At 46.2% G+C, this 15347-nt stretch overlaps 1 protein-coding gene across 1 annotated transcript; it reads right to left on the minus strand.

Annotated features, from left to right (window-relative positions):
- Positions 1-216: 216 nt before the first annotated feature.
- On the minus strand, positions 217-10143 carry LOC125760105 (uncharacterized). Its single transcript, XM_049419782.1, has 3 exons — positions 9858-10143; positions 9605-9789; positions 217-582 (listed from the first exon to the last, which is right to left on the minus strand). The coding sequence occupies exons 1-3, from the start codon at positions 9871-9873 to the stop codon at positions 325-327; spliced, it is 459 nt and encodes a 152-aa protein (XP_049275739.1). The 5' UTR covers positions 9874-10143; the 3' UTR covers positions 217-324.
- Between the last annotated feature and the right edge of the window lie 5204 nt (positions 10144-15347).

Genomic DNA, 15347 nt, shown 5'->3' on the forward strand with positions numbered 1-15347 from the left:
ATGTGTTTAGCTACTTGTGATGCCGTTCAGACCAATCTGCTTGGCACATTCACAGGTAGCAATAGAACACAGGGCTGCCAAGATAGCAAAGCCATAAATGCAAGGCCTGCGCGTGCACATCTGAGCTTGCAGAGATAGTGTCCTGCATAGGTCACTTGCTTGATGAATGTGCAATAAATGCAATTTTTTGGGCAATAAAGGTGTGATGACATATGCAATTTCTACATTTATTTGCTGCAATACAGAAACGTTCTCGATTTGTTCGAGTAGTGATTAGCATTTATGAAAGATAATTAATGCAAGGTCATGCTATATGTATTACTTTCAATTGAAAGACCCTGGGGCACAATCTTGCACTCGCAGGACTTCGCGGCCTTTTGTGTTGCAGTGGCTGCACTTCAGCAGCCTGTAGCAGATACCCAGCTCGCTGTGTCCATGTGACTTCACTCCAGGTCCGAAGTCACGGGCAAGAGAACTGACGATTTTGGCCAGCTGATCGATCCCTTGGCCTCTGTGCACATGGTACCCATCAATTGCTAAGGGCGCACGTCGTGGCTCTTTCGAGGAATTGAGAAACCGATGCTGTAGGAACAAAAAAAATTAGTGCAATTAGGAAAAATGTGATGCATTGAGACAAGAAAGAACTTGCAGATCAACTGAAGTCACTAAACAAAAAGAAAGGGAAGTGAACAACATGGGACCACAGCCTACAGTTTCATAAGATAATGGAAAAATTTGGCAACATAACGTGTTGCTAGTATGCTGCAATGTGAAAATTTTTCACTGCTAGATGGGGCTCAGCCGGAACTTTTGAAATCAATACACGCTCCTTTGAATGTTTGCATTGCCCCTGTATATGTGGCTTGCACCAATATCACAGCTTGAAATTACATAGCCATTCACCCCGTGTGTCGGAACGGAACTAAAAACAAAAAGATATTTTTGGCCGGAACGAAAATAACAAACGTTATCTATTATTTCGTTCCAGAGTGAAACCGAAATATTTTTTATCAGTTTTCAGTTCCCGGGAAAACTTGGTGACCTGGAACAACCGAGGTCATGCAATGTGAGCAATAATACATATGTCAGGGTATAGTGTTAGCGCTTATCTCATGCAAGAATTCCAAAGTAAAGATGTTCAAATTTTATGAAAAATGAAAAGAGTGGCAACCAGAGCTGTTTATATTAATGCAAGTGGACTTTCGTGTGCCAGTCACACTAGTGTGGAGAGGGCATTCTCGGTGCCGAAGTTTGTTTTATCAGAACAGCGGTCTTGCACCCTCGAGGACGGGCTGCTTCTGAGAAAATGCTCACTCCCTTGACACAAAACATAGGACCTGCTCAGAAAATTCATAATTCACTTTTGAGAAATTTAAATACAGTAACTTGGAAGGGTGCTAGTTTTGGGGTTTTGTGTGGCTGGCCCAGAAGCCCCTCAGGGACGAGACCAAGACAGACCAGCAACCATCTTTACTCTGCCGAGCCTCGGCCGCAACTGCCCGCTGCCAGTGGCTGCTGAGTGCGAGCTGCGAGCGCACCATCGCTCATCATTCTCTTCTTCTACAGCCAGCACGCTCGCAGCCACCGCTTCTATACTGCCCCCTCCCCTCCGGTGAAACTGGGGAGGAGGGCGCAGTAGCCGCTATCCTTGGCCACAGCGGACAGCACGTGGCGTGCACGACCACACGTCGGCACGGTTCGTCCACCACGTAACCAAGGTCCCGGTGTTGTCCGTGGCAACTGGGGGCTCCGCATCCATTTTCGGGTTAGCGGTCGTCGTGGCAGCCGCCTTGCTGCCACCGTTTGTGGTTGCCTGCTCTTTCCTGTTGCTGACCTCTGGTTCTTCCTATAAGTGTATAGAAGCGTATAGACAAGTATAAAAGCGGCGGCTGCAAGCGCGTCGTCCGTAGAAGAAGAAAACGAACAATGGCACGCTCGCAGCTCGCAGTTGTGGCCGAGACTCGGCGGAGTAAAGATGGTTGCTGGTTTGTCTTGGTCTCCTCCCTGACAGGTTTCTGGGCCAGCCACAGCCACGACACCCCACATAGCTCGCGCTAGTCTGTAGCAATTCGTCGTACAGTTACTTGCGCTCCTCTGAAGAATGCGGGAAGAACGTGTTTTACCCGTCCCACGTTCTTAAGAGGAGCGCAAGTTTACCACAAATCCTATGTTTTTATCGTTACTTTACCTTCAAATTTTCGCATAAAAATAAGAACCGTTACAAAACATTATTTTCTTTAGTTCCGGAACAGAAACGGAACTTTTTTCGGTGGAACGAAACTAAAACCGAAACGAAAAACATTTCGTTCCGACACCCTGCATCCACCATTGCGATGAATCACTACTGAAAGCTCACCAACCACCACTGAAGCTATAGTGACAGTACTAGAATATGTACCGTACTTACTCGAATCTAGGCCGACACTCGAAATTCGCAAGGCCAGAAAAAAAAAACTTAATCATGGTACTCGAATCTAAGCCAACCCCCCACTTTCGCACATTGTTTTTTATAAAAAAAACATCAGCTTAGATTCGAGTAAATACGGCACATGCATTTCAGATTCAATTAATGGTTGCCTGCACATTTGTATAATGCCCCAACTGCTTTGACACTAACGCAAGGAAGCAGCAGCCAACGAAAATAAATATGAATATTTCAGCCTGCCATACATGGAGAACACGTGCAAGCATCCAATGTTCATATGTGAAAGACAACAGTGTTAGAGGAGAGAGCCTGGTGCGGATAATAGAAGAATTTTGACACAGCAAGCCTGTGATGTACACTTCACTACATAGTCAAAAGTCTGATAAAAACTTGTCAGATAGGGAAGGTACCAGATTAACATATTAGAACGCGCCTCAAATTTTTTAAAAGTACGTAAAATTGATGCTTTGGGACCACTATGGCCCCATTGCTCACACTAAAAAAAGCATCAGTGGGGCGCCTATGTATAGCCTATGTGCCACAGCATGCAGGTAGGGCAAATTACCAAATGTACAGCTATACTCTGTTCCAGAAGTTCCGTGCAGCACTGTGGAAGGGTCGTGTAGCCTTGGCTCTGCTGCACGGAACTTCTGGAACAGAGTCTGGAACAGAGTACTCTGTTCCAGAAGTTCCGTGCAGCACTGTGGAAGGGTCGTGTAGCCTTGGCTCTGCTGCACGGAACTTCTGGAACAGAGTATAGTTCCACATTTTTCCGATTTCATAAAGATTCCATGAGCAAACATGAAGATTACTACTTTGTAGCAGATAGAGTGTATTCAGATAACATCGGTGCATGTCTGTGGACCCCTTTAATTTCGCTGAAAAAGAAAAATATTTTGCTGTATGAGTCCCCATGGCCACGAAACCAATGTTAGTTTTGCGAAAAAAAAAATTTGCCTAAGTAAAAAAAATTTGGACGGAAGTCTTCACTCAGCAGAACTGCTTTTCGCGAATTTCCCGAAAATACGATTTTGACAAGATCCTACAAAGAAATTATTGCAGCTGCGAGTCAATTTTTCTTGGCTTACTGTGAGTAACGTGCATTTATGAAATGTTATGTTGCAGTTCCGTTGCCCATAACTTATGCAAAAGAAGTTGCAAATACGGCACCCATTGCTCAATAATGCTCTAATTTCAGATTTTTTGACTCCGCGTCTATAATACTCGAAATTTCCCAAATTTTCCAGAGATTTGCCACGCATTAGGTTAACCATTGTGCTAAGTATGATTGCCGAGGATGATGTCAGATGCAAACCATAAATGCATATGGTAAGAAACGTCTCTAAAAATAAAATACTTCGACATTCAGTTTAAAAAAAAGGCCATCTTCAATTTTCTTTAAACTCCCCAGAATTAAAGCCAAGCACGTGCTCTAACTTAATCTCTAAAAACATGTTGCATTATTTTTGTTAGATAGGAGTTACAAAGCCACCAAAGTGTCCAAATTGACGTCAAGTTCACACACAACCACTTAAAGGGGTGGTGCCATCAAATTTGTGGCTTGTGCATTCTTTGTTGCAAACATTTCTTATTGATCTAGGAAGCATGAGACACACTCCCAAATTCATGTATTCTCTCGAAACTATTTCACATCGCCTTATTTGTATGAACGACTTTCGGTTTCGGTTTCTGGGCGACAAGTTGGACACCGACATCACCGTGTAGGAAGCAAGAACAAGTGCACCCACAAAGTTGTGACACATGCAGTGCTGCATTGTCTGCTCTCGCACACAGATGCAAGCAACCGTCCGGACGCCTTCAAAACTTGCTAAAATCCTCCATCATCCGCAGATGGTCGGCGAGCTTTCAACAATGACTGGTAAAACCCGTTTTGTCTACGTAACCCAACAGCAGCACCACATTAGTGAAAAGATGTTGCGTGGAGTTTTGCACAAAACTCTCCACAGAATGGTACTGCACTGTTAAACGGAACGTCTCAAACAAAGGTGAAAACCACCTAACATTATGGAAATTGCAAGCAGTATTGAATCCATTGCAAGAGAAAGAGACTCTTGTCTGCTGAGACAGTCATTTCATAACAACTGACCTACCTTCATTTTAGAGACTAAAAACATGAATTCACTTCACAAGTGCAACCAGTACTTGCTGGAAGCAATCCACACTAACCAGCTGCTGAACTCACTGAATATTGGCATGACTCTGCTGCTCACTACCCGAGGCCAGCAAATGCTGCAATGACATTGCTGTGCCTATAGTCGGGTACAACTTTAGAAGACAGGAGAGGCCCCGCCCAGATGACCGAAGCGCAGCAGCCAATTGCCTCCGCGACTAAAGAAATAGTCCCGCTAGGCATGTTAGGCATGTTCTCCGTCGGCGGGGTCACCGGCCGTCCGGCTCATGACGTCACCTGAAGTGCGCGCCTATTGGTGGAGGCTCGTATGCATCTGCATTTGAGGGGAAAATGCCGCTGCCTTCTAAAGTTGTACCCGACTATAGCTAATGAAAGCTGTGATGTTGAGAGGGTTCTTTCAGCTGAGGTACAGAGTCGTCCACTTCCACCTTGAACACCGCACCGTGCGGCCAGCACTCCGCGGAGCGCCTCTCTTGGTTGCTTGGGTAACTAGCGCGTATGCGCAGTGACAGCTCTAGGCGGAGCCTTCGTCGCGTCGTCTGCTAAAGCGCAGCAGGTCTGCCGAATTGTACTTGCTTTGCGGTGAAGCTAACTTCGCTCTTGCTATGCGCATGCAAATCCAGCATCCAGCACGGTTCAGAAGAAGCGAAGCGACTGCACCTTGTTCCGTCTAGCTTTTGCTGCTAGTGTTTTCTTTCATTTCTGGATGCGATCTCACAACCAGTAAACCTCGGTCCGTGCATGAGTAAACTTTCACAGCCGCGCTTGAACTCCTACAACTAAGCAACTCAGCTCCTTTGAGCCCAGTAGCCAGAATGTTCCCGCTGCTCACGCAAATGTTTTTGATCAGCTTCAAAGCTAGGCGCCGCAAAATTGGCGATAAATGCATGGTAAGGTCTGACATAACAGCTTTAAATGTGCGAAAGTTTGGATTGTTACTCGCCTGAAAACAAAAGGATGTGAGCAATTTGCCAATTTCAGAGAAGTTACATTACATTCAGGTGTTATCAGCACTGCTGCCTTCATGCGCTAGCGAATTTAACTCGCCAATACGCCGCCCTAATTTGCTACTCATTTGCAACCATGCTTATTCGTGCCATTCATGCAGAAAAATGAAGAAGCATTCTAATAGAGTTTTCAGCTGAAGTCATATCACGCGATCAGTTCACCAAAGAAGCGCCGCTGACAAATGATTACTTCTGTAAGCAGGCGCTGAATAAAGCTTGACTCCCTTTTTATTGCTAGGTGACCCAAAGCACCGCGTATCGCTTTATATATTTCTTGGCTCAAAACTTTAGCACGAAGCAGAAAGTTTTCCGTGAGCCTTCAATTCACAGCGCAAACTTATATTTTTTTATTGTCGACTTTGTGTCGCCAAACTTTCAGCTGATGAAAACAATCGTGTGAGTAGCGGGAATATTCTAACTGTACGGCACAAAGCATCTGAGTAGCTTAGTTGCGGGAGTGCCAGCCCGGCTTGGCGATCTTACTCATGCACGGGCCAAGGTTTATTACTTTTAGGATCGCATGCAGAAAAAGAAAACAGTAGGTAAAAAAGCAGTGCGGAACGAGGCGCAGTCGCTGCGCTTCTCGATTTCCATGAGATTAAGTTACCTTCATCGAAGAGCAAGCGCGATTAGGCGGAGCCACTGCGCTTTAGCAGACGACGCGGCGAAGGCACCACCTACAGTTGTCACTGCGCTTGCGTGCCCCAGCCGCCCGCGAGAGACGCTCCGCGGAGCGTTGGCTGCACGGTGCGGTGCTCAAGGTGGAAGTGGATGCCTCTGTACATCCAAAGGTGAGACAGCTCTCGAATGAAGACCAACATGCTGCACATGCAAATGGCAATGTACGTTAACAAGGACGCGTAAAAAATCGGTGATCAGCTTTTTGTGAATTAAATGTGTCTTTTCCTAGATGTTATCAAGGCTCTTTACCTTTTGACTTATCAATTTGTGTAAATGTATTTCATGTAGCATTTCTAAACTAAACCCCCCCAAAAACATGCAGTTCAATGATGGTTCCACGAAAAATGTGATTTCTCTCAAATTATCAGCTTGAAAAATAGCACCCAATTTTTACCCTCTAATTTGAAAAAATATAAAACACAAAAACAAACCACCGTAGTTATGCAATTTGTGTTAGAATGCTTTGGCTTCCTGTGCGACACAATTTGTACAAACCTCACCACCAGACAGGCATAGATGAGACTCTGGCTAAGAACATGTGCAAGGTTGTAACCAAGCTGATCATTGCGCGTCATAGCAACAATAAGGCCATCGTCATCACCATGACCAAAAAATAATGAGCCACCGATCAAGACAACAAATGTGTGTGTGTGTACCTTTCATCACATTTACCACCAATCATAACAAGAAACGAGTTCATACATTTGTTCATATTTGTGTGTTATGTGCTAGACAGCTTCACTGGTAACCTGCCTTCACAAAATGGAATGGCTCGAAATTTTTATCACAATTTTACGCACCAATTCAGTCATACACACAACACATTGTAAACAGTGGTAGTTTAGCACAATAGCAATAATACGCCAGCAAACGAGCAAGGCCTTATCTATAAGAAAGCAACATTGTGCTTATAAAGCCCCTGTTGCTGTGGTTCGTGTTTGTGCACTCAGCATGTATACGCACTGCGCATAAGCACCACGGCTTGACACAGGTTGCCAGTTCCCTTAGTCACAGTGATGGCAAAGCCGCCTCTCAGCAATCACTCCTTTTGCCTTATAAATAGCATAGAATAAAGTGGGGATGCCTAATAATATAGATTGTAATATCAAGCACGAATTATGGTGCATGTAAAGAACAGAAGACTGTACAGCAATACGAATGGCTCCTTTGCACAGTATGAAGGCCTGTCCACCAGGCTGCACAAGAAACCGGTTTTTGCAACATTGAAACACATTTTAAAAATGCAAATCCTGTTGAAACTGCAAGTGTGCTAGATTCTATCACTATAATTTACGGTCCTTCCATTTCCACTAGGATATGATAGCACGTTCTAGCCAGTTAGTTGTCTGTGTTTCTAACTTAGAATTATTATGTTTAAGCTGTTGCATTAACGTAGACAGAACTTTCAATGGCAAACTTGTAAGGCATATTGGGAAACACCCAATGGCTCTCTATTGATGAATAAAAGGCTTTTACAGGGCTCTAAAATTGCCAAAGCTCCGAACGAGTGTGACTATTGGTGTTGAATCCTTCGTCTGAGGCAAGCTTTGAGATTGGGCTAGTTGCTAATCCATCTTCAACAAAAGGGTAGGAGTGGACAACAGACAAAGAAGGGAACAAAGACAACCGTTCCCTTCTTTGTCTATTGTACACTGCTGCACTGTTTGTTGACGATGAACTTCGTTTGAGGTTTCTAGTCTCACTGATATGTCGTATCAAAGTTCATCCGTGGAATTTTGTAGATTACCCCTGGTAACTTTTATTGCTCCAAGAGGTCTTTAACGTGTGTGAGCTGTCATGTTACCTAGATTTTTGGCATCTGGGAAATTCTCACACAATTAGTGTAAAAAAATCTTGCAAGTGACTCGCTTATTCCCTGCACCATGGGATGCCCACATACTTTTGCTGTTCCCGTTTGTCCTCCCAAAGAATCAAAGTTCTCCTTAGACAAATAGTTTCCAGGAGGTTACCCACAAAATGCGTGAACTGTGACACATCCTACATTAGTGGAACGAAAAGTTCAAACAAACAACAAAACACCATAAAAAATGCCTTGAGAAAGGCAAGACATGCTCAAACACTGGTGGATAATTATTCATTACTAACCAAGCGATTAATTTGGACACCACTGCTCTAATCGCAACGAAGAAAATCTTTATACATCTGATCTCAAATGTGGTATGTGTGCAACTTACTTTAGCTGTACATGTGTTGACCTACCCAGGATATACACCAGCACCCACTGGCACCTAGGCCATAAATAATCACCCTCTTCGCATTCTTTATTGTGAACAAGGGGCCCATAGTGGTTCTGAAACGTTAATTTTAATTGTTGCCTTTTCAAAAGGTACCTCGCATACATGAACCCATTTAGTCGACAGGTTTTCATTCGTCCACTGAAACAGATCGAGATAGCAGTGACTTGTGGGCTTTCATTTATTCAAGGGTAACAAAAGTTACCTAACAACGTCATAGTGAGTTGGTTGTCACTGAGAAGATGCGGACACTGGCGGTTTTCTGATCACCACATACTGATGTTTCAGTCAAACATTTCTTTTCCCATGCCTTGAAAACACTGTCTTACTCTATTAGTGGCCTTCCGTGAGAAAGGCTAGGATGCTTGTGTCACTACCACTGCCATTGTTGATGAACCATTCCACGGACATTGGAATGCTTTATCAAAATTGTCTCTAACATACGAGCCAGCTCATGTGACGGCACATGCAAGCCATGTATTCTCAAATGCCTCTACTAAAAATGGCACCACGTTGCCTCACTCTGCTAAATCTAAATACTGAAAAGCATCCTCACTGTCCATGTATGTCACCGTCTTAAAGAAAGGGCATTAAATTTCAAGGCCTTGTTTTCCACTGTGTATAATGGCCACATGCAAGATCACTAAAAGGTGTGCACGTAAAAGGTGTGCACGTGCTTAACGTGCATTGTCACCTTCATTTCGGTATTTTCCCTGTATCTCAACATCGTGTGAACGCCTTGTCAATAACAACAGTCAGGTATTTCAGATGAACGCATATACACGGGAGAAAATTGCTAGGAGCACTTACAACTAAGTTTTAAAATTCGTTAGAATGCGGTGCGGACGGTACGCATCTACATACCGCTTTAATCGAGTCTGTTGGTAGTGCAGGTTTACCGTGCAGCAATACGGATATGCCATATCGTCGTGGTCGGCATGTCAGTATTTTAACCCGCAAGACCTCTACCGCAAGCAATGAGCAACTAGCGCGGCTAAAAAGTTCTTAAAAAAAGCTGCGTGCCGACCACGACGGTACGGCATTTCCCTCAGCGGCGCGCACCAGTATGTCGGCGTAAACTTACCTCGGCGTTCAAGATTCGAACACACGGCAGGCGTTTCAGCGTAGCCGTCAGCTTGCGGTTCAGCAAGCGCGTTTTCTTGATCTGGCGCTCCGCATCGGCGTCTTCAGAGCTGGAGCAACGTGGCAGCACTTTGAAGACGTATACACCACGGGGGCCACATCGTGCTGCAGTTGCAGAACTAACTTCTAAAATATAAAGAAAATACAACCTTCAGTGACTGATGCCAAGCATCTCACAATTTCAGAATACGTACCCCTATATTGTCGCATATATCTTGAGGGTCCGCGTTGGCACTACTGCAAACGTCGTTACCACCAACGTACTACAAAACGACAGTCTACGCGCTGAAAGTGCATCGCAGAGACGGCCTCAGCCATTCGCACAGCGTCAAAACCACCAAAACTAAATGTGCAGGTCTCGACGGATGTTTTCAAGTGAAAGCGACTCCTGCACATGAATTTAACCTGGCTGTCGCCTATCAGCACACCGCGCAAAGAAGGCATAACTCAAACAAAGCCGGCGACTGCGGTGAGGGTACCGAGTAGAACATAGGTGACATAGGCAAGTAAAGGCTGGGGACAAGGCCGAGGAATCGTCGGATCTTTCCCTAGCTACAACAGTACCTGTCTAGGGGCAGGGAGTACCTCCCTATGGGAACGTCAGATCCGGTTTCGCGCCAAACCGGGAGAGCCCCGACTCCGGGGATACGCTTTCCTCGCAGCGATGAAGCAGTTTTGGTACAGCTTGGGGACGCTAGGGGCGCTGCGAGCCAGAGGAGCGTGTGTGTTAGCACGTGTTGCATTGCCAGTTTGTGCTGTTTACGCGTGTCCAGTACCCCGTCGCCCGTACTTCTTGCCACATTGTGCTGTAGTTGAGTGAAGAAGTGGCGGTGGTGTCTGCGCTTGTCTACGGGAATGAAAAAAAAAATGACAGGGAGACGGCGGGACAAGCGAGACAGCTTCTGTTTTGTGCCAAATTGTAACAGCGGCTATCGCTCGTGTAAGGAGGCGCGCTCCTTGTTTCGGGTGCCGCTTGAAGCTGATCGCCGGGAAGAATGGTCACGGAAGATCAAGAGAGGTGATCGAGTCCTCGACGAGAGCAGCGTTGTTTGTGAGGGACACTTCGAGACAAGGTTCATACAGCGAACGTTTCAGACGACAATCAACGGTAAGATCATTGAGATCCCCCGAGATCGACCACTCTTATAAAGGATGCCATTCCAACTATTTTCCCGGATGCTCCCAAGTATTTTTCAATGTCGCTGCCGAAAAAACGGAAGGATCGCAACCTCAGCGATCAGGTTCTCCCCAAACCGAAGCGAAGACGAGAGAGTAACACGTTGTCAGAAGTTGCGTCTAACGACGTTGACCGAGACTGTTCAGTCGATAATATTCCTGAACAGGAATGTCAAAGACGGTCGAACGATGTTGGCCGAGACAGTGCAATTGAAGAGTCATTTACCGTTTTCTTCAGTTCAAAGAAAATGAACGCAGAAAGCATGCAAGACTTTGCCATGTTCCTCCCAAGTGTTGACCTGCCAAAGCCAGGGTGTGACACACATCACAAAGAGCTGACACTAAGTATAGCGAAATTTTATGTACTTCTTCGTTTTCGATTCTATGCTAAGTCATTGAACAAGGAGCGCAGCTCTAAGAGACAACAGGCGAAACACCTGAAGCTGAGGCGATGTAATTGAGCAGCTTTCTTGACAGGTGGGGTTAGTAGTAATTGATAATTTCTGGGTTTCTACGTGGGAAACCACGATATTATTCTTTCGATAAGTTTGTGTCTCGTGAAGATATTTTTGTTTAATCGAAAGGAGCAGCTGGGCTGAAAAAATTTTTGAATCAGAAATAAAGTTCAGAATTATGTTTGTCTGTCGGTGTCTTTCCTTGCGCGCGACCAGTCGCAAAAATAGAAGCAACACGCAGATGCATTCGCTTGAAGCTTCCCAGCTGTTTAGCATGCAAAGCAATGTAAAAGATATAAAACATGCATGACCGAACACAGTCATATGCATTAAATAGAGATGTTTAAGCTCTATGAGTTAATGCATTAAAATTCATCCAACACTTGAAGGTTTGTCACTACTTGATAGTATTCCTGAAAAAAAAGAAAAAGACAGGCTCGACTGACGAGAACGACAGCACTGAATTGTGATCGGGTGCTTTTTGTACACGCTCGTTTTAGCGATAAAACTGCTGCTGCCTGTGTGGAAGGGCTAGATTTCCTGATGAGGTGGCGTTGCAGTGGTTATTAATCGCATAAACAGCCGCACTTGCGCGGCGACAACTCGGAACGATACAAAAATCAGCCACGCAAACCACTCGCAGAGGTATCACCGCGTAAGGTCCCTAGATAAAAAAGTTTTCAAGGTAGCGACACTCATTGCTCTTTGCGCCTTCCTCCTCACTCTCGTGCCTACCCCTCCTTTTCTCCATCATTTGCGTCTGTGATTGGTGAATTCGTTGCACGTGATGCTGTTAGTGGATGGTGGTGATATTTATTATAAAGCAAAAGGTTCAAAACGAGTGCGCATGTGCATATGGTTCCAGTCGGATTCTTGCCGCGACGAAAGACGAAATCGTATCCAAGACAAGCTGTAGAAGAGGAGCGTTCCAGTTGACGCCAAGTCGGCCGAACATGCTTCGCCGTGAATTTTGAATATGTCAAGTACTGTGCTGTCGGCTGCAGCAACAAAACAGAAGGCGGTTTTCCCCTCTACAACATACCTCGTGGTATCCGGCATAGGGCACGCCGTGAAGTGTGGCTACAAAACATTTGACGCGAGGACTTCCGTGCAACGCCGTAGACGCGGCTTTGCGAGGCGAGTTGATTTGTCGCCTTTTGTTGAAACGCTACAGAACGCGCGTCTAACGCGCGTCTAGTACGTGAAATTCGTTACAAATATTTGTGCGTATGCACGTACAGTTGAATACAGCTGAAGTGGCTGCACTTTCAGGGACATTTCATGCCAGACCAGTTCGAGTCACTTGCTCTTGAACGCGGCGTAAACAGGCTCAAACGCGACGCTGGGCCAACGCTTTTTAAGTCTGTTTCTGGTACTTGCCGCTGATGGTAGGGCGACGATATCGTCGCAATGTTCATCACTTCGGGGCACCAAACTGGTAGAACCTCACTTGTCGTTAAGTTGCGTGCACCCGCATTGCGGTGCCGCGGTCTCTTCCGTAGTCACCCAGATAATAAAACATGCACCACGATTACCTGGCATCACGATTGCGAAAATGGATGTATTTTTCCAGAAAAAACTGTCATCGCAATGCTGCTAGTCAAGCGTTCGTTCTAGTCTGGCCACGGCTTTTGCCTGTGTGCGCACAAGCGGCTATGATCACTCGTCACAACGTCACAACAAGGTGCTGCCCTGTGGTCAGTCAGGATCACAGGATCCAGCAAGAAGCACGTTAACTGTGCCACATCATATTCACGAGCAAAACACATTCGGAGAACTGGAGGAACCGGGACGAACTACGACGCACGATGCGAGACGCCATGGATAATGGTGTGAAATATAAAACTATAACAACGTTGCCAGTTGGGTAACACACATCACGCTTCTTCTTATGTTGTACCGCTTATATTCAACTAAGTAACCTTTTATCCTACGTGTCATTTACTTTTCATTTGTTATAAATATTTCTATCCGCCGTAATAACTGAACACAAACATTCCCTTTTTTATGCACGCTTTGACCCTTCTTGGGGGCGCTCCAGGCAAATAAGCGAGGAGGAAAAGGAAGGGTGTCGCTACCTTGAAAACTTGTTTTATCTAGGGACCTTATCACCGCGGCGAGCGTAGCGCTCCTGTGGCCAGTAGCCCCCTCTGGTGGCGCGCGGAGCGGTCATCGCAAGAAGGACCCTCTTTCCGGCGCCGCACGACACACTTCCCCTTCTAGTACACTGTACTACTGCTGCAGCCGTCAACAGCTCCGGTTACCAGGTACCCGCAAACGTTAGGAAGTCTACAGATCCAACGTGCCTACGTGGGACGGTGGGATTGGTATGCCTTGAGAACGCGGCGTTGCCCGATATAAATACGAGTCAGTAAAGCGTACATCACGTCATTTGCATGTTACGCATAAACACTGTTACAGAGCGCCAATGTTGTGATTTCAATGCTTCCTTCGTCACTTCTCATCCTGCTACTTTACGAATGATCGGAACGAAAATGTTTCAGCACGTCTAATGCTGCGGCTATTCCAAGCCTCGCGGAAAACGTCGCCTCAGTTGGACAACGACTACAAGAACAAAATCGCAGCTACAGGCGAGATTCGCAAAGTGAATCGAGCTTTTCTTACTGATTTTTACACTCCTGCCAGCTCTTTCGTCCATCGCCGCACTAGATAAGCAGCGTAGTTTGACAAATCGAGGAAACAAGCACTCGCAACGCTCAACACCCGCTCAACACAGCATACGAAACAGCAGCACTGAGAACATAGCAGAAGCTGCAGTGACGTCACTGGTTCTTGAGGTCTTGTTTAACAAGCCGACTACGTCACGGGGCTACCGAGTGCTCTTCGAAATCGAAACTGCCTCCGGTCGTAACATACGAGCATATAATTAAACATTCGTCTCGCGCTGGGGCAAATGAGTTTCGTTGCCGCTATTATCCAGTCAGTATCCATTGATTAAGAGCAAAAAACAGAGGTTGACAAATTTTCTGTCACCACTCTTTTAAGGAGACTCCTTCCACTACATGGCATTTATGTAGTGTTTTTTTCCGAAGCAGCTGCAAGTAACATCGGGCCGGCGTTGGTGCGCCCTGGGTGCAGGAGACGAAAGGTGGGGTAAAGCTAGCCACCATAGTAAAGCTACAGTGTAGAACACTGTAGTAGGGCGTTCGGCTTAGTAAAGCGTTCGGCTGTTCGGCGCACCCATATAGCCGCTTAAAACCGGCTTGACTTGGCTTGAAGTGTATAAGTAGGTGGCGGCAGAATCGCTGAGTCGCTGGGCTAGAAATCTTTTTAGGTTGCGTAGGTGGTGTGGTAACCATAGAGCTTCTCACCAAATTGTTGGTGGGTGTTGGTTTTGACCAAGGAGGTTACAAAATTACACCATCTCCCGCTAAAGGGGACCATGAGGCGATGCGAAGCCGGAGAACTTGCACGATCGCGTTCCGTTGGCGTTCGTTGGGCATGCTACCGACCTCGCGTCGTGGAACGCAAAGAGGGACGCTACGCGCGTCGTATCTTCCATCTAGCCTGGCCGTTAATTCTCACAGGGCGAGCGGGGAACGCGGTCGACAGGCGGGCGAGAGGGGGTCAGCGTAGGAGAGGAGAGAGAAGGGCAGGGGACGCGCATGCGCCGAGCTCATCGCGGTGTTGCGCAGCAGAAAATTTCGGCATGTCTAGCCCGCGTTTCAGAGGAAGAGGGGAAAGGGGGAGGGGAAGGCGAGAGGCTGAGTGGAGAGGAGGTGTGTGGAGAGGGTATGCGCATGCGCAGTAAGGGTGGTCACGCCGCACACCTCCACCACCACCACCGGATTGAGCTCCGCTTTAAGATACTTCGCATCTAAAAAAAAAAATGCTGGAGTTGCGATTATTGCGCAATAGTGAAGCCGTGCCCACCAAAAGATGGCGGCTGCGTCCGCCATTTTACTAGGGGCACGATAAAGCATCGGCCTTTGTCGAAGGAAAGCGAGCGTTTTCCACGCACGCCAGAGAAGTTTAATATGGCAACTTTTACGGGTCAGATACTGCTGCAAATGTGTCTTTGTGTTACTAGTT

The sequence above is a fragment of the Rhipicephalus sanguineus genome, chromosome 10 (genome assembly GCF_013339695.2).
Source record: "Rhipicephalus sanguineus isolate Rsan-2018 chromosome 10, BIME_Rsan_1.4, whole genome shotgun sequence".
In the NCBI taxonomy this organism is placed as follows: domain Eukaryota; kingdom Metazoa; phylum Arthropoda; class Arachnida; order Ixodida; family Ixodidae; genus Rhipicephalus; species Rhipicephalus sanguineus.

Coding starts and splice junctions, on each gene's coding strand:
- LOC125760105 (XM_049419782.1), bottom strand. Junction 583..9,604: donor TTCGAATCTTGAACGCCGAG/GTAAGTTTACGC, acceptor TTGTTCCTACAG/CATCGGTTTCTCAATTCCTC.